The sequence below is a fragment of the Eulemur rufifrons genome, chromosome 8 (genome assembly GCF_041146395.1).
Source record: "Eulemur rufifrons isolate Redbay chromosome 8, OSU_ERuf_1, whole genome shotgun sequence".
Lineage (NCBI taxonomy): Eukaryota > Metazoa > Chordata > Mammalia > Primates > Lemuridae > Eulemur > Eulemur rufifrons.
Window position 1 is genome coordinate 58,128,642 of NC_090990.1, and position 24,797 is coordinate 58,153,438.

The 24,797-nt window shown below is 35.8% G+C and overlaps 1 protein-coding gene across 1 annotated transcript in view; it reads right to left on the minus strand.

The window, feature by feature from the left end:
• SLC44A5 (solute carrier family 44 member 5) overlaps positions 1 to 24,797 on the minus strand; it is a 59,755-nt gene that overhangs the window by 14,139 nt on the left and 20,819 nt on the right. The window contains exons 4-11 of the mRNA XM_069478088.1: positions 22,689 to 22,814; positions 21,793 to 21,853; positions 18,722 to 18,845; positions 17,337 to 17,420; positions 14,122 to 14,234; positions 8,252 to 8,383; positions 2,604 to 2,703; positions 368 to 460 (exon numbers count right to left, since the gene is read on the minus strand). Of these exons, the coding sequence (XP_069334189.1) occupies positions 368 to 460; positions 2,604 to 2,703; positions 8,252 to 8,383; positions 14,122 to 14,234; positions 17,337 to 17,420; positions 18,722 to 18,845; positions 21,793 to 21,853; positions 22,689 to 22,814 (833 nt within the window). The remainder of the gene's footprint in view (positions 1 to 367; positions 461 to 2,603; positions 2,704 to 8,251; positions 8,384 to 14,121; positions 14,235 to 17,336; positions 17,421 to 18,721; positions 18,846 to 21,792; positions 21,854 to 22,688; positions 22,815 to 24,797) is intronic.

Consider the following 24,797-nt stretch of genomic DNA (forward strand, 5'->3'; position numbering starts at 1 on the left):
ATGGAGAGATTAACTTCAAAAACCTTCTAATATTTTAATAATATTCATCCATCTTCAGGCCTAAATTAATGTAACATGGGCCAGCTGCACTGAGTGACGCTTAAAAGCAGTAAAATATATAGAAGCCTCCTTGCCAAGGAGAAGCATCATATGAGAAGACAAAATGAAACAAATCTACCATATGACCTATTAGAAGGGAAATGCAATCAGTAGACTGAAACATTTTTAGGGCTTGGGAAAAAAAAAATCCAGTTCTCTTTCGGACATTCCTAATCTTTCCAGGGATAGAAAACACTGGACACAAACTCCTGGTTCCTGAATGGTAATGTGGCTCCGAGGTTTAAAGAGGTCGATTACCAAAGGATACATTGCTGTCACTGCCCAGTAGGAAATGCAGATTGAGAGCAAAATGAAAGTTAAAAATGGATAAATTAATGTGCTAGGGATGTGTCCGATGGCTCTGAAATAAAACAAACAGTTGAAATTCAAAATGATGTTTGAATCAGCTGTACTTTCTCAATTAAACTTCTATGTGCTAGAGTTAGAAATAAGCCTTGGACTGAATTAATTCTAAGAGCAGTGGTAATAACCAACTATTGAATTTTTTTTTTTTTTTTTTGCTGATCATTCTGGCATATTCTTAGTTGGTTTTTATAATAATTTTTATTTATTCATTTACTTATTTAAAAGTAAATTGGGGCATTTTTCCAATGCTCACGTTTGATTCCTGCCCAAACTGCCCCGAATTCTCCTCTCTTTGGTTATTTCTGTCTGACATACAAAGATTTGACACATTATAATCATGAGATTTCTTCCTTTTGTTTAGATTCTTAGACTTTTAAAATTGAAGAAGACCTTGAAGATCATGTGTTAAACTGTGGGAATGCCTTCCTAATTCTGGAATCTCTTCTATACTATCTTCAAAATGTATTCACTGATGACGGGAACTTACTTTTACCTGACACAGCTTATTTCATTTTTTTTTAACAAAGTACCTGAAATTTTTTCCTTATCTGCCTCCCTGTAACTTACATCCACTAACTTCTGGGGAAGAAATGACCATTTTACCATCTTTTCCACATAGCAATCCTTTGGGTAACTCCTTATTCTTTTTCCCTCCAGGATAATAATTTCTTTATTTCCACATAGGACATGGTTTGTGAAGTGTTCACCATCCTAGTCGCACTATTCCTAACTACTTCTTTTAAATGATCTTTTCAGTATATGACACCGGATTAAGCAAATACTGTTTGCTATAGCCTCTGAGAAATAAGATGAAACTCTTACCACTCCTAATGCACTGACACTTAGATTTCTTTTGCATGTGTTACCTTCGTCACCTCACTGTTTGAGCTATGCTGTTTTCTCCTTTCTCCACACACTGCTCTTAAGTGAATTATTGAGTGTCCTTAGGTCTACCCTGTATTCTTACACCAATTTATTTCAGTTCTTATTGTCCCTTGAGCAAACTATCAACCTGCTGCAGTTGTATTGGCCCTTACACACACACACACACACACACACACACACAGGTTCACACACGTGCATATTTAGGGGCATAATAAGTAGAGCAAGTTATAGTGCACTGTACAATATCATACACACTATTTAAGAAATAAACCCAGCAAATCACTGGTTTTCAGTGGCTAATGATAGGGCTTCTGTCATTGTGGGAAGGAGAGAGAGTTTAACAAATTGCTTGTCAACTATTTAAACCACTGGTTTCAGGTGGTTCTATTATTATTTAGTAATAATATGTAATTTTGTTAAAAAAATCCTTAAATACTATTAACAATAATTTGGTTCTTGGTCATTAACAACTTAGGTTCCATAATTCTATTAATAAATAGAAATCATGACCTACTGGCTTTACAATACTGCTTTCCTTGTTTCTTCCATGCATTATTAAAAAGTTTAGAATATTTTCCTCGAGTGACCTTTTGGAATAGTTTGGAAACTATAGGTGTTATTACTTCTCAGAATGAATTTTATGAAAGATTTAGTGTTTATTTTGTAACATTTTTTTAAATAAAAATGGCTCTGGGTATAAAATGTGCCAGAATTATGAGCTTTTGATATAAAATGTATAGTCTGGTGCTGCTAGAATCAATTGTCCTATTAGAAAATTTTGTCTCTCATACAGAAGTGGTAATAGCACATAATTCACTTTATAGAATTATGGCAATTTAAAGTTATGCAAGTGATTTCAACCATTAATATTAACACACGACATAATATACAGTATGGAAATAATATAACATGTAATATAGCCAACTTTTTCATACCACTTTATCACTTACTTTCACATATGTAATTTTCCTGACATACATTTGGTGTTCAAAAAATGTAAATACATAAACTAGACAGGTTTTATTCTTATTTCACCCTATGATAATTGAGATTGAGGATATTAAAGAACTTGTTAGCAATGACCTTTCTAATAAGTGGCAGCGTTGAACTTGAACAAGTCTTCTTGAATGGAAAATAGTTTTCTTTAACAAGTCTTCTAAAAGGGAAAATAGTCTGGGGCATCTATGCAGTAGGCGGTGACTGACTTCACTGATTGATATACATTATCTGAGTTTCTACGTTAAGGGCCTTACTTGCTCCCTTCCTTCAGCAGGAAAATGGCGACACGGATTCGATGCCTGAGGAAGATCAGCATGAGGATGACACACGCTTCAATGGTGGAGAGTATTATCACTTTGAACAGGAAAAAAAATCAGTCTGTAATACAAATCAATACATAAAAACAAACTTTCTCTGCAAAATTCAGAACTGAGCTTTACTACTATTTCTGTCAATTCCGACACCTCATCATTTAAGCAGTGCTATCTCTTCAAAGATGCCAATCTTAGAAATTCACTTTCAAAACCTCCAAGAAATGCTGAGGCATACAGGTTAAAACCTTTAGCTAGAACTTGAACATCTCAGTTGGACAGGCTTCTTTTCATCCATAAAAGCATTTCACACCCCTTATAGAAATTAGACAGTAGACACTGAAGGAAGAAAGGGCTGCCTGCCTTGCTTACAATACCTCTTAACTGTCCTTGCTGATTAGTAGGGCAGGCTCTTGGCCACCCTGTTTTTATTTTGTGACTTTTTGTGACTCCACCCACCATGGTGGCCACCACTGATGGAATCACAGTGTAAACTCAACACCTCTTAGCCAATAAAAGTCTAAGAATTAAGAATTAAAACTAAGAGAATCTAGTTTAGTTTAGTCTCTCTCCTTTCCGCCCTCCTCTTCTCCCCTCTCTTGTTTTTCCTTCTTGGGACAGGGTCTCGTTCTCTCACCCAGCGTGGAGTGCAGTGACGCCATCATAGCTCACTGTAACCTCCAACTCCTGGGCTCAAGCAATCCTCCTGCCTCAGTCTCCCTAGCAGCTGGGACTACAGGCACACGCCACCATGCCTGGCTAATTTTTGTTTTTTTTGTTTTTTTTTTTTTTTTGTAGAGATGGAGGTCTCAATGTTGCCCAGGCTGGTTTCAAACTCCTGGACTCAAGCGATCCTCCTGCCTCAGCCTGCCAAAGTGCTAGGATTACAGACGTGAGCCACTGTGCCTGGCCCCTAGTTCAGTTTTGAATCAAAGTTTATAAATCTTGAAGTGAGGGTTACACAAAATGTGTCAAAACCATCTTAATGTGAAGTAAGTGAATCTCCAAAGAATAAAGTGTATGTGTATAAAGAAAGACAGCAAGAAGAGGAAATCTTGGGTTCTTTTTGGCTTTTTGTTTCCTGGATCCAGGTAAACTTGAAAGACTAGTTGCTTTTCTGTTTTTTTGAGTTTGATGAGACACTTCTATATTTTTATAGTAAACATCCCCTGCTCTGTCCCCAGCCTGCTCCAATTTTCTTTTTTCTTCAGCTAGCTTGAATTAGTTTTTTTTTTTAACTTGAAGGCAAATAGTATCAACTGTTATATTTCCCCAATTTTAAGACACACTTTTAATTTAGCACTAAGTTTTTAGGAAAAGTAAAGAAACCCTTCATTAAGTGTCTATTCAATAATATATTAAGATGCATCCTGATTTTAGAAATGTTAAAAAGTCAAAAGGTGTGGTTATCAAAATCCAGAAAATATGGCATTACCAATAACAGAATCTGAAAGTATCAAAGAAACATAATGGAAACTTAAATTCCCACCAGTGAAGGAAACTTTTTATAACCTCCTTGCCAGATGGTTATTCTGCTCAAGCTTCAACATTTCCACTAAAGGAGAGATCATTATTTCATTCTATTGTTACACCACTAAAATTCTGATATTCTATCACATACTAGTTAATATCTCCAAGAAAGTAGAAATCAGTTAACTCAGAGCTACGGGAGGATCTTAGTAATGTATCACCATGTTTCCACACCTTCTTTTATTATAGTTAAACTATGTGTTTATGTTTTTATGCCCATTTTATTCTTTTATTATAAAACACTAATTTGAGTCCAAAATTGTAGAGTATTGCCATATTATGCTAAAATCATTATCTTCCTTGGACAACCTAAGAAAGTAAAATATATCAGAATCACTTTAAATTATGAAATTGCATTGTGAAAAATATTGTATATTAAAATTCTACCTTTATAAAATTGCATATTTAAAATGGTGATATTAGATAAATGTAACTGTTTTTTTTTTTAACTTATATACAATCATGTGCTGCATAACGCCACTTCAGTCGATGGACTGCGTATACAACAGTGGTTGCATAAGATTATGATGGAGCTGACAAATTCCTATGGCCCAGTGATGTCATATCCATTGTAGCACAATGCATTACTCATATGTTTGTGGTGATGTTGGTGTAAACAAATCAATTGTGCTGCCAATCATATAAAAGTATAGCACAATTGCGCACCGTTTGGGGAATGGTTAACACTTGAAGGTGCTGACTCGGGAAGGGGGGGCTGGGGAAGGGAGGGATATATACCTACATGATGGGTGCAACACGCACTACCTGGGGAACGGACACGCCTGGAGCTCTGACTTGGGGGGAAAGGCGGTACATGGGCAATGTATGTAACCTGCAATTCTGTATCCCCCATAACAATAAGATGAAAAAAAAAAAAAAGTACCTTAATTTCCAAGTTAAAAAAAAAAGTATAGCACATATAATTATGTATAGTACATAATGCTTGATAATGATGATAAATGACTACTGGTTTATGTATTTACTATACTCTACTTTTTAATTGTTATTTTAGAGTGTACTACTTCTACTTACTAAAAAAAGTTATCTGTAAAACAGCCTCAGGCAGGTCCTTCAGGAGGTATTCTAGAAGGCTTTATTATCATAGGAGATGAGAGAAACCAGCATGTTATTGTCCCTGAAGACCTTCCAGTGGGACAAGATGTGGAGGTGGAAGACAGTGATATTGACGATCCTGACCCTGTGTAGGCCTAGGCTAATGTGTGTGTTTGTGTCTTAGTTTTTAATGAAGTTTAAAAAGTAAAAATAAAAATAAATTTTAAAAATTGGGAAATGCTTATAGAATATGAAGAAAGAGAACATTTTTGTACAATGTGTGTTTTAAGCTAAGTGTTATTACAGAAGAGTTGGCTTAAAAAATTTAAATGTTTATAAAATAAAATGTTACAGTAAACTAAGGTTAATTTATTATTGATTAAAGAAAAAAGCTTTTTAAAATAAATTTAGTGTAGCCTAAGTGTACAGTGTTTATAAAGTCTACAGTAATGTACAGTAATGTCCTAGCCTTCACATTCACTCACTCACTGGCTCACCCGGAGCAACTTCCAGTCCTGCAAGTTCTATTCACAGTAAGCATCCTATTCCTATAGAGGTGTACCATTTTTAATCTTTTAGACCATATTTTGACTATACTTTTTCTACAGATATGTTTAGGTACACAGATATTTACCACTGTGTTACAATTGTCTACAATATTCGGCACAGTAACGTGTTGTACAGGTTTGTAGCCTAGGAGTTATGGGCTATACCATAGAGCTTAGTTGGGTAGTGGGCTACACCATCTAAGTTTGTGTGCAGTCTATGATATTCACACAAGGACGAAATCGCCTAGCAATGCATTTCTCAGAACGTACTTCTGTCATTAAGCAACACATAATTGTACTATATTCCCCCCTTTTGTTTGAATAAGAGCAAATCATAGAAATATATTTGATGCCCTGTAGAGCAGCTAGTATAACTGTAACTTAACAGAGGTGGAAACTGGCACCTGGGGGCTAAGAGATGTACCCAAGGTCATAAAGTCAGTTATTAGCAGAGATGGGAATTGAACCATCTCCTAACATAATCTAGATGCAAATTATAATTTTTGTATTTATAATTCTGCTTATTCTCAGTGTTTCTGTCAATGAGCATAATTTCACATCTATTCCATTGTCTCTGGCGCCTAGAATTTGTCCAAACATAGAGCAGGTAATCAATTAATGTCTGATAAATTAGTTATGAAGGCTGAGGCTTATTTGAGGAGTGATTGGTATTGCTAGATTAGAAAATTTTAATGTTTTATATTTTCCTAAAAGTATATCTCTTCACTGTTCCAATGGCAGATTCTGATTATCTCAATGATTTTTTGTGTGGCAGGGTCTTACAAGACAGCAGGAGGTGACCACAGAACCTGTGACTAAGATCCATCCAAGAGCAAAACTAGAGGTTTCAATATAGAATGGATGCAATTCCCAAGGTGCCTGATTTTTGTAGTTAAAAAGAAAAAGCTATAAACGAAACAGTTCTTCTGCAACATATTAGAAAACATAACGTAAGTGAAGTGTGCTAGTCTGAATAAGGGCTAGATGGGAAGCCAGAGAAAAAGAATTTGGCTTTTTTTTTTTTTTTTTTTTGAGACAGAGTCTCACTCTGTTGCCCAGGCTAGAGTGAGTGCCGTGGCGTCAGCCTAGCTCACAGCAACCTCAAACTCCTGAGCTCAAGCGATCCTCCTGTCTCAGCCTCCCGAGTAGCTGGGACTACAGGCATACGCCACCATGCCCGGCTAATTTTTTCTATATATATTTTTAGCTGTCCATATAATTTCTTTCTATTTTTAGTAGAGATGGGGTCTCGCTCTTGCTCAGGCTGGTCTCGAACTCCTGAGCTCAAACGATCCGCCCACCTCGGCCTCCCAGAGTGCTAGGATTACAGGCGTGAGCCACCGCGCCCGGCCAGAATTTGGCATTTTAATCCAGCATTATTTAAGGAAAAGAGAAAAACTGAATTTGGCAGACAAAAGGGATCTGATGGGGACATCTGCGCTGCATAGCCAGGTTATTAAGGTTGGCATCTGCATGAAGAAAACATCCCCCAAGGCTGTCCGAGCCCCTTTGCTTAAAAAGTTCCTGATTGGTAATCTTGCTTCCCATATGCTTGGATCCCAGGACATTAGTGTCTTAGGTGTGATATGTCTGCATTTTGGTCACCGGGAGAGTATCCTAATGGTACAAACAACTAAAATGGCACTCCGGTGACATAACATGAACTTGTCTTTGAAAGCCTGAGGATTCTTGAATGTAGCAGCAAAATCAAGTGTTCAAATTTATGGGAGGGGACCCATGCCTGGAATCATGATGCCCCAGCAAGATATTGCCCCCGTCTGAGATTCCTTCCGGGCTCCTTACCAGGCTTCCTGGAATATGTCTCACCTGGCTCTTTAACTTCCACAATATAAAGATGAATTTTTTAAAGCAACATGTAATTACATGTTATTTTTAAAATCTTGATTAAAGAACACAAATCTGTCCAGTGCAAGGAATATTATAATAAAGCCATTCTAGGAATATAAGATTAAAGCCATCTCTGAGATCATTTGTTTTAAAAATTTTGTTAATATTACCCCAACATATACAATAGTTTGAATAAACACTTCAAAAATGCAAATTTATTTTCAGTTACTGATTACTTACAATTTCTATAACAGTTAAAATGTCTTGTTATGAAAAAATGTTGTTTCTTTTTCCTTTTTAAAAACGAGTTTGAAAAATCAAGCATTTGCTTCTCTTTAAATACCTTTCTTAGAAATCAGGTTAATGTCTATAAATGTCCACAACCAAATAATATTAAGTTGAAGGCAAATGGCTTGAGATCATTGTAAAGTAGTATTTTCTTAGATTATATAATAAATTTACGATAGCTGGAGGACTATAGACATATTACCTTTTATGACATTAGTGGTAAGTGTATTTAACAGGTTACACCAATCCAAGGTTTCCCTTAAGCAAAAATATACTTTCACATTATTAAAATTTTGACAAAACCAGTTTTTAAAATCTACTCACTAAGTGTGAACCATGTTTGTTTCAGTTGAAAGTACAGGCTTATATTAGTCTGAATCCCGATGTCATATATAGATAATGTAGCATTTGGATGTTCCTGAAGATTGTTGTATTCCTGGTAACAGTGCCATATTCCTTGAAAAAAAAAGAAAAACAAACTAATATAAAATATTTTCTGAAATAGAAGCTATGTGCTTATCAAATATATCTACATGAAACTGGTCATTTCTACAAAGATACACATTTACACAGTAAATATTTTATTTGTCTCTAATAGTCTAAATGTGTTACTGTATTTGATATAAATATTTTCAGCATTTGCCTGGATGACTGTGGCAACATCTGGCTTTAAATACCCTTTTGACTAGAAATAATCTTAAGGTCCATCAGTAGAGACTGGTTAAATACATTATGGTATATTTGTCCAGTAGATAGATGTGTTGAAATTTCCCCCCAAGGGAGATTTATACCCAATACCAATTATTATCTATTGGCTTATTTACTTATCCTTGCAGTTCTATGAATCTTGAGGCTATCTTAATAGATGCATACAAGTTTAGAATTGTAACTTTTTTAGTGAATTCAATTCTTTTTATCCCTACTAATACTTTTTATTCTAAACCTATTTTGTCTGATATTATTACTGCTTCTGTGGTTTTCCTTTGTTAATGATTTCTAGTATGTTTTTAACCATCCTTTTTTTTTTTTTTTCACTTTTTAAAAAAGTAAACATTTGTTCAGGCTGGTTTTGAACTCCTGGCTTCAAGCAATTCTTCCTCCTCACCCTCTCAAAGTGCTAGGATTACGGTGTGAGCCACCTTACCCAGCCAATCCCTTTACTTTCTTTTTTTTTTTTTTGATAGAAAATAAATTTTTATTCTGTTTTCAAGAAGGATTATGTTTTTTGTTTTTTTTTTTTTTGGGTGCAAATTACTCAACTGTTCTTTTTTTTTTTTTTTTTAGCTGTTCTCTCTTTTTTTTTAATTTATTTTTATTTTTACTTTCTAATATATAAAATTTTTTTTTCATCTTATTGTTATGGGGGATACAGAATTGCAGGTTACATACGTTGTTCTATTTCCTTATGTGTTGTGCAACTTTTGTAAATAACATACAGTTCCAATTTGTATGTGTACATTTTAATCTGACCAGACAATCTCTGTATTCTAATTGGTGAGTTTAAATCATTATATTTAATGTATTGATGTATTTATATTTGTTTCCACCTTCTCACTTTTGCTTTTCCTGTTCTATTTTGCTTCTACAGTAATTTTCTTGTCTTTTAAAAATTGATGAGTTTTGTTTGTTTACTTATATTCCATTTTTCTTCTCTACTGATTTGGAGTTATCTATTTTTGTAATAGATAACCCTTGAAAATTTGCTATGTGTGTACTTAATAATCAAGTTTAAAATACTTTAACAAAGAAATAGAATTTTGTTTTGTTTTGTTTCCTTTTGTTTTTGAGACAGAGTCTGCTGTTTCACTCCAGCTAGGGTACAGTGGCATCATCATAGCTCACTACAACTTCCAGCTACTGGGCTTAAGTGATCCTCCTGCCTCAGGCTCCCCAGTAGCTGGGACTACAGGTGCACCACGCTGGCTAATTTTTCTAATTTTTGTAGAGACAGGGTCTTGCTCTTGCTGAGGCTGGTCTCAGTCTCCTGAGCTCAAGCGATCCTCCTGCCTCGGCCTCCCAGAGTGCTAGCATTACAGGCGTGAGACACTACTCCTGGCCTGGATTTTAGATCACTCAGTAATCATCCCACTCTGATTATTGCTCAATAATTTAGTTAATGTACACTTTTAACCTAAAAAACTGGACATTATTATTTTATACAGGCAAAGTTAGTTTAGCTTCATCTACATGTTTACTAATTTATTTTCTTTCACCATCCTTTCTTACATGTCCTACATTTTTATTGAATCATTTTTTCCTTCTTCTCCTTACTCTCTCCCACAGCTGCATTCAATCCATCAGGAAATACAGCTGGTTATACATTAAAAACATGTGTGACCATCTTCACTGCTACACCCTTGGCTTCCCTCATTTGTCACATGGATGACTGCAATAGCCTCCTCACTGGTCCTGTTGCTTCTACTCTTGCCCCACTATTGTCTATTCTCAACACAGACTGGTGCAAGCACCACGTCACATATATCTCTTCTGCTCAAAACCTTACAATGCCTCCCCATTTTACTCACAGTAAAAGCCTAGGTTTTACAATGTTCTACAAAGCTCTGGCCCTCCCAAAATTCTATGACCTCATCTGCTATTTTCTCCTTTACTCAATATACGAATCCACACCAGCCCTCTAGACGTTTCTTCAACATACTCTTACCTTAGGGCCTTTGCTCTAGCTGTACCCACTGTCTGGAACTTTTCCCTCATCTCTGCTGGCTAAGTCCATTGTCTTCTTCAGGTATTTTCTCAGATCTCTTCTCTAAAAGACCTATCCTACTAATACTACAATTGTCACTCCTTGTCGTGGCACTCTCAGTCCCCCTTTAATTGTTCCAATTTTTCTTTTTCCCATAGCAATCATCACTTCTAACATATAATTTATTTAGGTAATAAGCATCAAGAGAGTAAGAACTTTGCCTGTTTGCGTACGATTGCATGTCCTGAGTCTAAAATAGTGCCTGCACACACTACTCACTTGATATTTGTTGAATGAATAAAAGAATGTATGACCAGATTTGGATTTCTTTTCCCTTACTCTCCTTGGTATAATTTGAGCTTCCTATATCTATGGATACAGGAGATATATGCTTATATTTTCATCAGTTCTAGAAAATTCTCAGCCAATAACTTTCAAATATGGCTGATATATATATATCAGGCCCCTCTCCATCTATTCTCTCTCTTAACCACCTAATCATATTTTTGCCCCCTTGTCACATTCTGCTGTATTTTGGGTAATTACTTTAGATTCATATTTCAGTTAATTAATTCTGTATTTTGCCATTTAATTTATCAATTTTTAATCTAACCATTTTTTTATTTTGAAAAATTCTGTTCAGTTCATCTTCATGTATGCCTGGATATTTTTGTTGATTTTCTGTTTTTGTGATTCTATCTTAAATTCTTTAAACATTTTAGGCATGGTTATTTCCTATTTATATCTATTAATTACCATATCTGAGTTCTTGGAGACCTCAATCTGCTGTTTATAATAGTTTCCACTGATTTTCACACACACAGGACTGTTTTCTTGCTTGTTCAGTAATCTCAGATCTGAATCTATGGAAACCTGGTGACCTAAATGGAGGCAGTTTTATCCAGAGGGGATTTGCACCTGTTTCTGTTGGTAGTCAAAGGGCACTACCAAACTGAAGTCACGCCAGACATTTTGCAGGATCCCAGACCTGCTCCAGGAGTTTCAGCTGTGATCCCTGCTCTGCTGCTGACCCTGCTCTAAGTCTCCTGAGTCCCGCACTGGGACGGGCCACCCAGGGCTTCACACGTGTTTCCTGTTTGGTTCCCCACTTCGATTTTAGCTCACGTGTTTAAACATATTTTTCTTTTGGGAAGATTCCTTTATTTCCTAAAGTTTATCAAAATACTGTGTTAAATAAAACAGTATAACATAATACTCTTTCTTATGCCATTATTTCATAGCAAAAGGGCCCTTCAGACTATTTAGTTCCCTCAGACTGGTGGACGTGAAAGTCCAGGCAATATTTTCCAATTTCTTTTTCTTTTGATTTCTCTCCTGTCCTAATTTTTTTTTTTAAGTTATGATCTCTAGGCTTCAGTCCTCTTTCCTCAATAATATTTCTGCATAACAATAACAGCAACAACAACAATAGATACTACTTACTGGACATTTACTATATGCTAGCAGATTTCTAAGTACTTTATATGCATTATTTTGTTTAGTACTCACAGATTCCTATTACATGGTTGAGGAAACTGTGAATTAGACAGGCTACATATTTGCAGAGGATCACATGGTTAACATATGGTAAATCTGGGATTGTCCCTTTTTCATCCTTTAAATCCATGCTCATAACCACAGCATCACATGGCCTCTCCTGTGTACCACTTAACTTGTTCTCGTCGATGAAAATTGTTCCATTGCTGTACACGAGTACTTGGCCAAAAACAGTCTGGCTTTTTCTCTGCTCAGTATGACATATCTGCATTGTTCTTTGCCCTAGAAAATGGGCTGCTGTCAGTAGGAAATGGTTGGTTTCCCATGAAATATAGAAAGTCAGTTGTCCAGGATAGTAGCAGAGGTCAGTTACATCTGGTAACTGACACTCTCTAACCAAATTGGACATTTCCTCACCCAATAAATACTTGTCACACCATTAATTGCTGTGTTAGCACTACCTAGGATGTCAATAGGGAGTTGAAATCGGTTGTTTTATCTGCACTTTTTATAAATTGACCATCTTTCACCTTTTCCATTGTCAGAATTGCACTAATATTATTCTTACTGCTTAAGACAGTTCAGTGAAGCCAATGGCAGACTTTACTGCCCTTCCCTTCTTGACAAAAACAAAAGAGTGATTGAATCACATGCCCAAACTCTCCAGTGGAAAAGGGCAGGGGTTATTTTGAGCTCCAAGCAGGAACACAAAAACAAGACATTTAAACATAAAGCTTTCTTTGGAGTTTCTGAGTAAGGGGACGGCAGTTCTATGTTCCTCCACCAGACTGCTCCACCTATGATATAATCTGTTACCTGGCTATGCTCAGGAGGAAGCCCAGGTGTGGTTCCTGAGCAGCTGCAGAGCAGGAGCAGATAAGGAATGCCTGAGAAGACTTCAATGACTTACCAGAAACTCATTGAGGATAATGAGGAGGACAACAACAACAACAATCCAACACATATCGATTGGTTTGCTATGTTCCAGGCACTGTTCTAAGAGCTTTATATTCGTTGTCTCATTTAATCTTTAGAATCTTCTGAGATGGAGAGACCATTATTGTGCTGATGTTCTAGATAAGGAAACTAGGTCCTATAATCACTAAGAAACTTCCAGAGTTATCCAGTTGTACCTTATGGTGCTGGATTAGAACCCAGACTAACCATACAGCCTAGGGATTCAAGTGCATTCTTATCCTAATACACGTAAAGCTCTTCTTCTTTGAGTGATAGAAATATGAGATTTTTATTTTTGGTGTCTATTACCATAAACCTGTGTTGTCCATCCAAATGGCATTGTAGGGGAAATAATTATTTTGAATAGAAACCTCTCAAACATTCACATTAGCCCATAAATTTTTTAGAAGACTGAAAGGAAGCTCCTGTAAGTGATATTCCATGGGAAACACTTTTATTCATTTAGTATTCACATTGTACATGACTTATATGTACTGCTTTTGAGGGGATTGAGTCAGGGGTTAGATTCCAACCTTGAAGTAGTTTCTCCATATGAGTGTAATTCAAAATACCTGCCTCTAGAGGGCAATGCTTCACCATGGAGTACCAAGTACTAAAAGGTGTGACAGTACCTGGATTAAAACTACTAAGTTGAAAGAGAAAAATAGATCACACTTCTGTAAGTATGCAGACCTGGTCTTTGATCAGATAGGAAGGTTAAAGGAATAAAAGAGATTGCCTTGAATGTTTTTCATTAATCTAAAAAGGTTTCTTTTTACTTCCTTTTTAAGACCCATGAGGCATGAGACCAAAGGCTGGTAAGGAAAAGAGCAGAACATTTTTTTTTCAAGATACAGAAGAAAAAAGTTATGGAGACAATATATGCAAAGTTAAATAACTTTTATAAATTTAAAGCTTTTGTAGGGGTAAAGAATAATTAAACCCACAGCAAGTAAATGCTTTCTGGTAATTGATAACAGCAACTGAAAACAAGAAGGTTATTCTAATATTTAGCAATTTTAAGTGGAGTGATACCTACCATATCCTATAATTCCAAGCACACCAAACATGAAAATCCAGAAGAGGAATCCAGCTATGAATCTCATGAGTATCAAAAACATCCAACTAAGGACCATGGCAATAATCAGGCCACTAAAGAAAAAACACCCACAATAAATACAGAGGTCAAGTGTGCTAAGCATAGCATAATGAAAACATCAAGACAACACACTTTGTTCTATTCAAAATGATTCTCAGGTTGTTTTATTTGACCTGGCTATAGAACCATTTATAATGTTAAAAAGTATAAATAATGGTTTCCATCAAGACTTTCATATGAAAGAGTAGACCATCAGGGATTTTATACATGAGTCATCTTTGTGTGCCTAGGTAAACTAAGTCCAGTATCAGTCATTGTTCAAGGAAAAATACAACCCCTCCAACCTACAGTTTTGATCTATCTTCCATGGTTGCCATGTCCTATTTTTTCCCTTTATACCTACCTACTAAGTGATAAATTGTAAAATGTATCCATGATGAATTTGTTCTGTTCTATCTACCTGGTGACTAGTGGGAACCTTGTGCAATAAGGGGTCTAGAATTAACAGACTAATCTCAGGTCAGAAAGACAAGAAAAATAACTGGCCACACCCTGAACCCATGATTTTGTAGTCATTATCACTATGATCCCATTGTCTCTAGCAGTTTGTGATGCCTGACATCACCAGATATCTATCTCAGGTCCCCAGTGATCTGTGGGCCATTATTTGGAGCCATAGTAAGTCTTCTGTGTCTCCTGGGCCATGTGACTTTTTCAAGCAATTAATAGCATGATTATTTTCTGTCTAATTTCTTCCTAGAGTTTGACTGAGCTGCTAGAGAAGCTTCTTCTCCCACCCTGCCAAATATCCAGGTTACGGTTATATTAGAGTCTTCTGATATAATTTCCTCAAAGAGAACTCATTAGGATTGGAAACTTGGCCAACTCTTCTAAGAACTGACACCTCTGGTGCTACCTGTAAGTTTCCAAACATAACAACAGACAGGGCCTGGTACATTTATTGAGTTTATTGTCTCAAGCATTATGTTTTTTTTTTTTTAAATCTTAATAATTACTGTCATTGGACAGATATGAATAACGGCACAGTATCGAACTGTCATAGTCTTACAAAGCCAAAGCTTTTATAATAACTTCAGAAACCATTCTCTCTTAAAATCAAATCACAGACACTTTAATGCTTAAATACTCAATATGGTTGAAGGATTATTCGATGGCATAGTCCAAAGAGAATATTAAAAATATCAGAGGGGAGAAAAAAGGAAATAGAACTGTTTATTCTGTGTGTTTTAAATTGTTGCATAAAAATTCTAACTGAATAAACGAAGTCCTAGCATATCAGTATTTTGGCTTTATATTTATAAAATAGATGAGAATGGAAGATTGAAAATAAAAGGAGGTGTTGATGGTCTAGAGGTGTGAGCGGTGTCCTGGTGGAGGAGGTTTCCGTGTGTGTGTGTTGGGGTGGGGTGGGCAGGAGAGTCTATCATAATGTATACTTGTTCAGGTAACAATGAAAAGCCAAATGAAGGAGAAACATGGAAATTATCTAGTAACATTTGGGCCTGACAAAAGGAGTCCCAGTTTAAATACTGTCAAGTATAAACTACAATCTCTGTTGGAGATAAATCCTAGCATGCTGAAAATAATTACTGTAATTGTTTAACACAAAGCATCAAAAAGAGCAAAATCTCATAAAATCTAATTTTACAGCTCTAAAAACTACTCTCTAATATTTCACACACCATACAGTTTTGCACCATATAAATACATCTTTCTTGCTCCCCTACTGTTTTTATAACTGTTCTTTGTTTGTTTGTTTGTTTGTTTGTTTTAAAGAGGCAGAGTCTTGCTCTGTCACTCAGGCTGTAATGCTAGAGTGCTGTGTTGCAATCGTAGCTCACTGCAGCCTCAAATTCCTGAGCTCAAGTGATCCTCCTGCCTCAGCCTCCTGAGTAGCCAGGATTACATTCATGAGCCTCTGTGCCCAGCTCTATAACTGTTCCTTGAACTCACATTTTCTGTGTGCCTCCTATGTTCAAAGAACCATACAGGAGTTAGGAAAATAAAGATGAATTATACACAGTTGCCACCATAAAGAGTTCATAGTTTAGCAGAGGGAAAGAGCTGGCTAAATACAGAATGGTAGGTGCTACATAGAAGGTGACTGTGTATGCACAGGTATGTATACACACACACAATGGGTATGAAGAACACAGAGGAACAAGTAATCAATTATCTCTGGGGAAGGTAAGAAAGGTTTCATAAATGACACTAAAACTGATTTTAAAGGATGAGGTGAAGTTGCCCAGGACTCATAAAAGGACATGCCAGCAAAGGAAACGGAATATGCAAAAACATGGGATCTGACAGTCTAGGGATGGGCACATTATTTGATGTGTTTAGAATAGACGGTTAATCAAGAAACACGGGTGAAGATGAAAATTGAGAAATGTAATTGGTCTAGGTTATAAAGGGCCTTATAAATATTTGAAGAAGTTTTCACTTTATTCTTTGATCACTAGGGGACCCCAGAAGGTTTTAAGCACTAGAAGGTGACCCAAGAACCAGCTAGTAACAACGGTATTAGATATCTCAAATACATTTCCACTCTAGTAAATTGATTGCATTTCCTTAACTTTCTAGGAATACAAATCTTATCTGAAAATTTTAAATCTGTTCCTCCTTCATATAGATACCTATATGTATGTACGACATACATGATTATGTAGCTTCTTATAACTATAATGACTTTTGGTGATGGTGATAGCAATCATTATGTGGAAGGAATGTATTAAGAAATAAGAATGACCTTTTGGAAGCCAAGGGAGGGAAAAATTAGAAATAACATTGCATCCACTGTAACATGTGATGAGAAGCACACGTGTACTACAGATACAGAAGTCCTACAGGTACTTCCCCATGTGACGTGAAGGAGTACTTTTATAAGAATATTTTTATTAGTAATTTAAAGACTAAAATTAAAATTTACATTCCTGTAAATTTCTGCTAACACTGGGTATATTTCTAAATATCTTTGGCCCATCCTCACTCCATCTGAAAAAAGAAAATGGCAGGAACTGAGATCTGAGTCAACCTTTTATTCATGAATAAAAATAGGGAACTATAAGAAAGAGTTCTACAAAGATAAAAGCAGAATGGGGCTGGAGAAGAAACATCTATGTGTTTTCACTTACATGAGAATCCAATACCAAGTCGTTGCATAGTCTTCAAACACTTTCATTCCAAGTGCCCTGGCCTCAAAGATTTTATTGATATGACTGAATGCAAAGAAGGAAAAAAATCAATTATTTTTTGACTACCACTAAACAGAAATGTTCCTGTTATGATAAAAGGAATTTTTCAAGCTGCAAAATTTCAATGCTTGTTTTTAGAAGCCATCTATCAGTAGTGACTCTTTTCCTGGCCACAACAATACATCACTTCAGTAAACCTGCAAAGGTACCAGCTATAGCTGCACACACAGAGAACATGGTTTTCAGGAATGGTGAACAGCTCCTTTTCCATTGTACGCAACATGCCCTCAATATTGTAGAAACCTCACTGTAAGAAATGAATTTAACTGATAAGATCGGCTTTTAACTTACAAAATCCCTAAAGTCAAGAATGAACATCATCTTTAATTCCCCTTCCTAATCCTCTGACAGCATTGTAGCAGTAAGGCATGACAGAGCACATACTGAAAAGTACACAAATTATTACTGTCTAGTTTGATGAATTATTAGAAGGAATGTATTCATATAACTACAATATTGTCAGCCCCTTCCTCATGTGCCCCAATTGCAACACCTCCCTTTTCCCCAAAGTAACTACTATTCTGACTTTTGTAATAATAATTTCCTAAGTTTTCAGTTTTACCATTTACATATGTATCACAGGGCAATTTAATATAGTTATGTATTTTTAAACTTTATATCAATGGAATCATATTTGTATTATTATTTTGTGATTTAACACGGTTTTATATTTCTGAAATTCATCTATGTTGCCATTATATTCTAAATATGCAGGAGCTGCACTGTACTACTTGTACTGCTAACACCTTTCAAGAAAGAGAAATGTTTAGAATATTGTTATTTTTTATATTTAATTCAACAACTTGAGCTATACAATGAAACTCCCTGTAAATTTATGTTTATGCACATGTGTACGTGTGTGTGTGCACACCCAGAGAAATATATTCTTCAATAACATGGAGCACCACAGGTATGCAGCCAAGGGAAATGTTAATAGTAAATTTACTACATTATAGTTAGTATGGAGAAATTTGGTAGCACCAATACATTTCCTTAGGTCATATGTCTATACCTTTTGATAGTGAAAGAGTTAACCATTTTGAAAAGCATCATTGTTCTTTCTATTAAATAATTGATTCTGGTTTCTCCTTCTTTACATGCTTTTGAACATATATGAAGTTCTCTAATCCATAGTGACATGTATATTTCAAAAGAATATGTAATTTTTTTTTCCTATAACCAACCTTTAACCTAATGGGAGCTTTAGTCTTGTGTACAATAACACGATGCATCAAAACTGAAAATAGGAATGTGAACAAACATACTTTACAGCCTCTCTGAGTTCTATAACACTTCTTGTCCTTCCATTTCCATCCTGAAACAGCATCCTACTTCTTATTGTTAAATTGCCATTTCTAGAAGAGAAGTCAGGGAAACATCTCTGGAGAACTGTAAAAATAAAATGACAGTAATCACTTTCTCCTTCTTCTTTCATGATGTCCTCTCTTTCTTAAGCTTTCTGATATTTATAATCAAATTCTTTCTAGGCATGTAAATTGCTCAATATAGGATAGCAAACTGCCCATTACTTGGTGATCTGAAGATTTTCTGATGGTTCTAAGACTGAAATAAGAAGATACCACAATCTGGAGTTACATTCTACACTTGATTATTTTATACACAATATACTCATAAATAAGATGCACAGCACAGGTTTTAAGAGTAACACTGATACATATCACTCACGGTAAACACAGTTTAATAAAAAGACCACATTAAATTGCATGATTGAATCAGTTTAGTTTTATTATTTTAAAAAAAAATCTTAGGTGCTCCTTGAGGGAAACCCTGAAAATTAGAGATGAGTGCCTAATTCGTTGCAGAATAAGAACCAGTTCAAACTTAAGGCGACTAAGACAACTGAATTTTTGTTTGGGAATTCTTAATTATTTGTCTCTCAGCTTTGTCATTTACATGTTTTTTTTTTTTGGAGGGACTGGAAATAGAAATTCCAAAGCTATTAAAAAAGGCCTGTGCTTTGTAGACTAGTGTGATTTCTGAGGAGAGTTAAATCACTGTTCAACCTTTTATTAAATAGAATTTTTGCCTCTTTACAAATCTGTTATTAAAAATATTTTCAAACCACAATTTCAAATGAAGAGGTAAGAAAAATCATAAATGGATCATTTTCATATTTTTTCTTATAAAATATTACCAATTTGCACGGGTTCATATGGAGTTTAAACCTGAAAATATTAACGCAGTTAATACAAGGAAAGAAGAAATATGTCTTTATAAAGTTTTTTCTGACTTTCCTCACTTGAAATGAACTCTTCTCTGCCCATCTCTGGCTTCTATCGCACTTACGTTACAGCTGATTCCTTTAGTACCCACCCGACCCTCCTCCTGCTCTTCCCTCCCCGGCTGCAGCAAATTTGACATAATAACCTCTACTGACTGCTTCTACTCCCTCTCAGTCCATCAGATGTCTGCCCCACCACTCAGTGGAAATCGTACTCCCAGTAATCCCAATGACCTCCCAATTGGCAAAACCTCCAGATATTTGTTAATCTTCATCTTACTTGAACCCATTACCCAGCACGCTGCTTGGCACACAGTAGAACTCTGTAAATCTTTGCTGTTGAATGAGTTAACTTTTCTGAGCCTTTATCATGGTATTAACAGACACTGCCTGCCCCTGACCTTGTTCCACATATTATTTCTGCACACTCTCATCCAATCTGCTAGCTTCCATTACTAAATCTGTTCGGTACATATTTGGAAAGTAGAGAAAATATGAAAGAAGATACAAAACTATACATAGTCCTTCCACCACCCACAGTGAGCTAACATTTTGGTGAATTTCTTTCCAGTCTTTCTTCCTTTTTTTTCATACCGCACATGTAGTGTTTTCCCTTGTGACTTTCTTTTAATATTATTTATTTCTTTTTATAAACTCTTTAATGAGTGAATTTTATTAGCTGCATACTATTCCATTGAGTACTATAGTTAATTCCTACTAGAAGGAACACAAGTTGATTGCAAGGTTTACTTTAATTTCTCCCTCACTAGATTGTAAGGGACTTTGCCTTATTCATTTTTGTATCCCCAATGTACATTTTATTGTATGATTTAACCAAACTGTACTTGTAAGGGTAGGGACTATGTCTTATACCTATTATGTCTTTGGTGACTAATTACTTATTTGTACATTTTTGCATAAGAATTTGTAACACTGATTTTGGCTACAGGCACTTATTGTTGAGGGCTTCCTATAAATGCTGTTGTTTGTGGAACCTACATCTTTGCTTCAGGGTCTTTTATGATCCAGAGAAGAGTGATGAGAATATTTAAGACATGTGTTTGGGGTAGCAACTTCAGTTGTATTTGACTTTCTACTCAACTGATGACTATTGCCTTTCTTCCATTTTAAAAGAAAGGCATACATTGTGGAAAAATGGATAAATAGAAGAAAGAAGAGGAAAAACTGCCCACAGTTTTGCCACCCCCAAAACAACCACTTAACATTTTCATATATTTCTTTCCAATCCTTTTCTTTGAACAGGTGTTTTTTTGATTTATTTTAATTTATACATGCTTACCATTATAAGGCTTATAAGAGTTTGCATTTTATTTAATATAGTATACGAATGTGCATGTTATTCTAATACTTCTATTTAATAATTCTAAACTATTTAATGAATATATTATAATTTATTTAGGTATTCTCTTGCTCTTGGATATTAGAATGTTTCCTTTCTCTTCTCTTTTTTCTTTTTATTGGTGGGCAGCTACTTTAAACAAACATTGTGATGGACATTGTTATGTAAAGTTTTTCTCTGTAGTTAGAATTATAACTGTAAGACAGATAAATGAGTGATTATTTCATTTTTTTCTAAACAAATTATCACCTTAAGTAAAGTTTATAATTTTAAAGAAATAAAATATTGATTTATTCAGGATATATATAAACATTTCAAACTTCAAGTTATAAAAATAAGCATATGTTCAACTCCTATTTCCCAGGCAATTTCTGAACAATTTTTTGGTTAAATTCAGGAATAGGTGTGTATGAGTGTGCCTGTGTGTGTGCTTATGTCTGCTCCTAAAACATCAAATAATCAATCTGACTGAGCTTTTAAAAATCAAATTTCAATTTTGTGATTATTGTGTATTTATGTAGCAAAATTCCAAGTCTCACAGAGCTCCCGGGGAACCCTGCCTGGCTGGAGCCAGGAGACGGGCTTCAACTTTGTCCTCCTGATCAACGCTGGGACCTAGGGCCAGTCATAAGACCATTCTTGGCCCCAGTTCTATAAACTGTGGAATAAGGAAACTTAGTTAAATAACTTATTAGTAGGTATTTTGCTTCTAAGGCAAAATGTTTACCACTTACAAGGTTTGCTTGGGAAAACCGCTGTTGGACAATCATCATCCAGTAAAAGCTGTGGGAGAGGCTGAAAGGGAAGGAAGAGAATGTTAACGTCTCAAAGGGTGTGTGATCACTACCTGTATGCTCAATATGAAAATGCTGTGCTTTACAAATTTAACTCCATAATAATCTCATTATTCCAAATGACTTCCCCTAATGATAGTCATTATAAGATTATCACATGCACATTTTTGCTTGACACTCTTAAATGTCCTAACTATAATTCAGTCAAATCAACAATAACCAAACCAGACCCTCTGAAACCAAGTCACACCTTTGCAGGTGTGTGACTTTGTCTTAGCCACATCCTGAGTCTGCAATCTTTCATTTTTTTCCTGGAAAAAACAGCATCTTCTCTAATATAGAAACCATTACTATTATCTAACATAATGATAATTTACAATTCCCTTACAAATCTCAAACCTAGGTAGGAGCTTGGGGTTTTTTAAATGTGTTCTTATCAAACTGGTCTTGGAAGTAAAATTCTACGTATTACTTAGGAGCTATGGGGCTACATCACCACATTAATGAAATGGTAGCTGTAAATGACATTAACATTTGCTCCTTTTAAGAGCAAAAAATGCATGAAGTAGAGAATGTGTTGGTGTCAGGGAATAGTTGAAGTTTAACTTACCAGAAGTAATAGTCTTTCATAACACCCCAAGTCTACAAAATGATATGTTATAAATGGTGTGTGTTTTTGTGAGTATACATGTGCATTTGTGTTTTAATGGAACGGTACCTTTAGTAATCATTTCATAGAAGATTTGAGAGTTTGTCCCATAACAAATGCTCATGTTACAATTGAGATTGAAATAAAAGTTAAATTCTTCTCTACTTTTAAGCTTAAACACACATACCTTCACAGGCTTAGCACTAGTCTTGCAGAATTGACGGTAGTCTTCCCAGTAGCTTTTGTCTTTTTTGTACCAAAATTGCACTTCCAGATAGGTTAAAAATCTTTCCGGGCACTTGGAGACACAGATCTGTGCAGGAACACAATGATGGGAATTGACTTGACTTGAACACACCAAAATAAGTATCTATAAGATCAGACTTCTAAATTATCCACCACAATAAAGAGCAAAGCACTATTTTCCATTTAAGAAACCTAAATCGGTTTTCTAGTCTTAGTGAAAAAAATGAAATTTCATGTACTAGTTACCAATCTCTACTTTTTGATGGTGACGTTGTGTTAAAACAAGATGCTGTACAATGATAGATTTATTTTTAACTTTTGATTTTGAGGTAATTGTAGATCTACATGTAGTTATGAGAAATAATAGAGATTCCACATACCTTTCACTCAGTTTCCCTCAAAGGTAATAATTTGCATAACTATAACACAATATCACAACCAGGAAATTGATATTGTTACTGCCATAGTTTGGACATTTGTCCTCCCAAACCCCATGTTGAAATTTGATCCCTAATGTTGGAGGTGGGGCCCAGTGGGATATGTTGAGTCATGGGAGCAGATCCCTCGTGAATGGCTTAGTGCCACCCTCCTGGTAACGAGTGAACTCTCACTGTATTAGCTGCCAAGAAAGCTGCCTGTTAAAAAGAGCCTGGCGCTCCCTCCACCGCTCTTGCTTCCTTTCTCTCCTTGTAATCACTATGCATGCCAGCTCCGCTTCACTCTGCTCCATGGGTGGAGGCAGCCTGAAGCCTTCACCAGAAGCAGAACACCCTGCAGAACTGTGAGCCAAATAAACCTCTTTATAAATTACCCAGCTTCAGGGAATCTTTCATAGCAACACTGAAAGGACCAAGACGGTTTCAATCTACTCACCTTACTCAGATTGCATCAGTTTTACATTCACTCATTGGTGTGTGCCTGTGTATGTGTGTAGTTCTATGCAATTTTATCACATGTAGAGACTTGTGTGACCACTACCACAGGACAATTATTGACTTTTAATAAAATACTTTACGATTTTCTGAATTAGTAGATAAGAATATAATTCAAGTTTAATTTTGCCTGTGTAGTTTATACATATTCAGGGTTAGACTCTTGCTCCCTTTCCCACATATGATTAAAATGGTGATTTAAATGCTCTGAATATTGACAACTGCAACTAATAATTATCAGTGCCAGTGAATTCTCAGTAACAATTCGCAAAACATAATTGAGGTTTTATCACCACAAGAAATGAACAAAATGAGGGCTATTTACCACAGTCAATCATTATTATAGTCTCTTACCAACACTATCTAGATGTGGGCAGAGAGGTCATCTCTGTAATTATTTCACATTAGTGAACTTTGGGGGCCTATCAGTGCCAAACCAGATCACTGTGTTAGTCCATGGAGCCACCACAGAAACAACTGACATCCAATTAGTAACTCAGAGAGAAAGCAGAATTGGGGAAGATGTACTCTATTGGTTTTGCTTTTGTTTATATTAAAAAACGAAGAAAGGTCAGATTAATCCATGTGAGCTGCAGTCAACTCTTGCAAATCTCTCTATCACCTTCAGTTCCTCCTTTAGTGAAAGCTTTCTCAGCCCTAACTTGCTTCATCTCCCTATTGCACTTTGGAAATTATTGTCACCGGCCACCCTGGAGCTCAACCTCCACAGGCAGTTAGGTAAAACACTGCTGCTTAGCTGACATCTATTTTCTACCTTATGGGTCATGTTCCTGCTGCACACTAGGGCATTTGGTGTCAGCCCCACAGCTAAGTTAGAAGGAGAATAGCTAAATGGATGTCTCAAATCTCAAAGTTAATATTGTCTTGTAGCAGCAGCAGTCTAATGCCTTCTAGAAGTTTTGACAAGGTAAATGACCCAACTCCACAATCACACTTCCATATGTATTTTCTCTGTCTCTTATCCACACATATGCATACACACAAAATCACATACATACATGCAATCACATACACACACACACACACACACACACACACACACTTCTAGAGGAAATATTGGAGGTCTCACAAGTATCTTTCTAAAAAAGCTGAAAAAC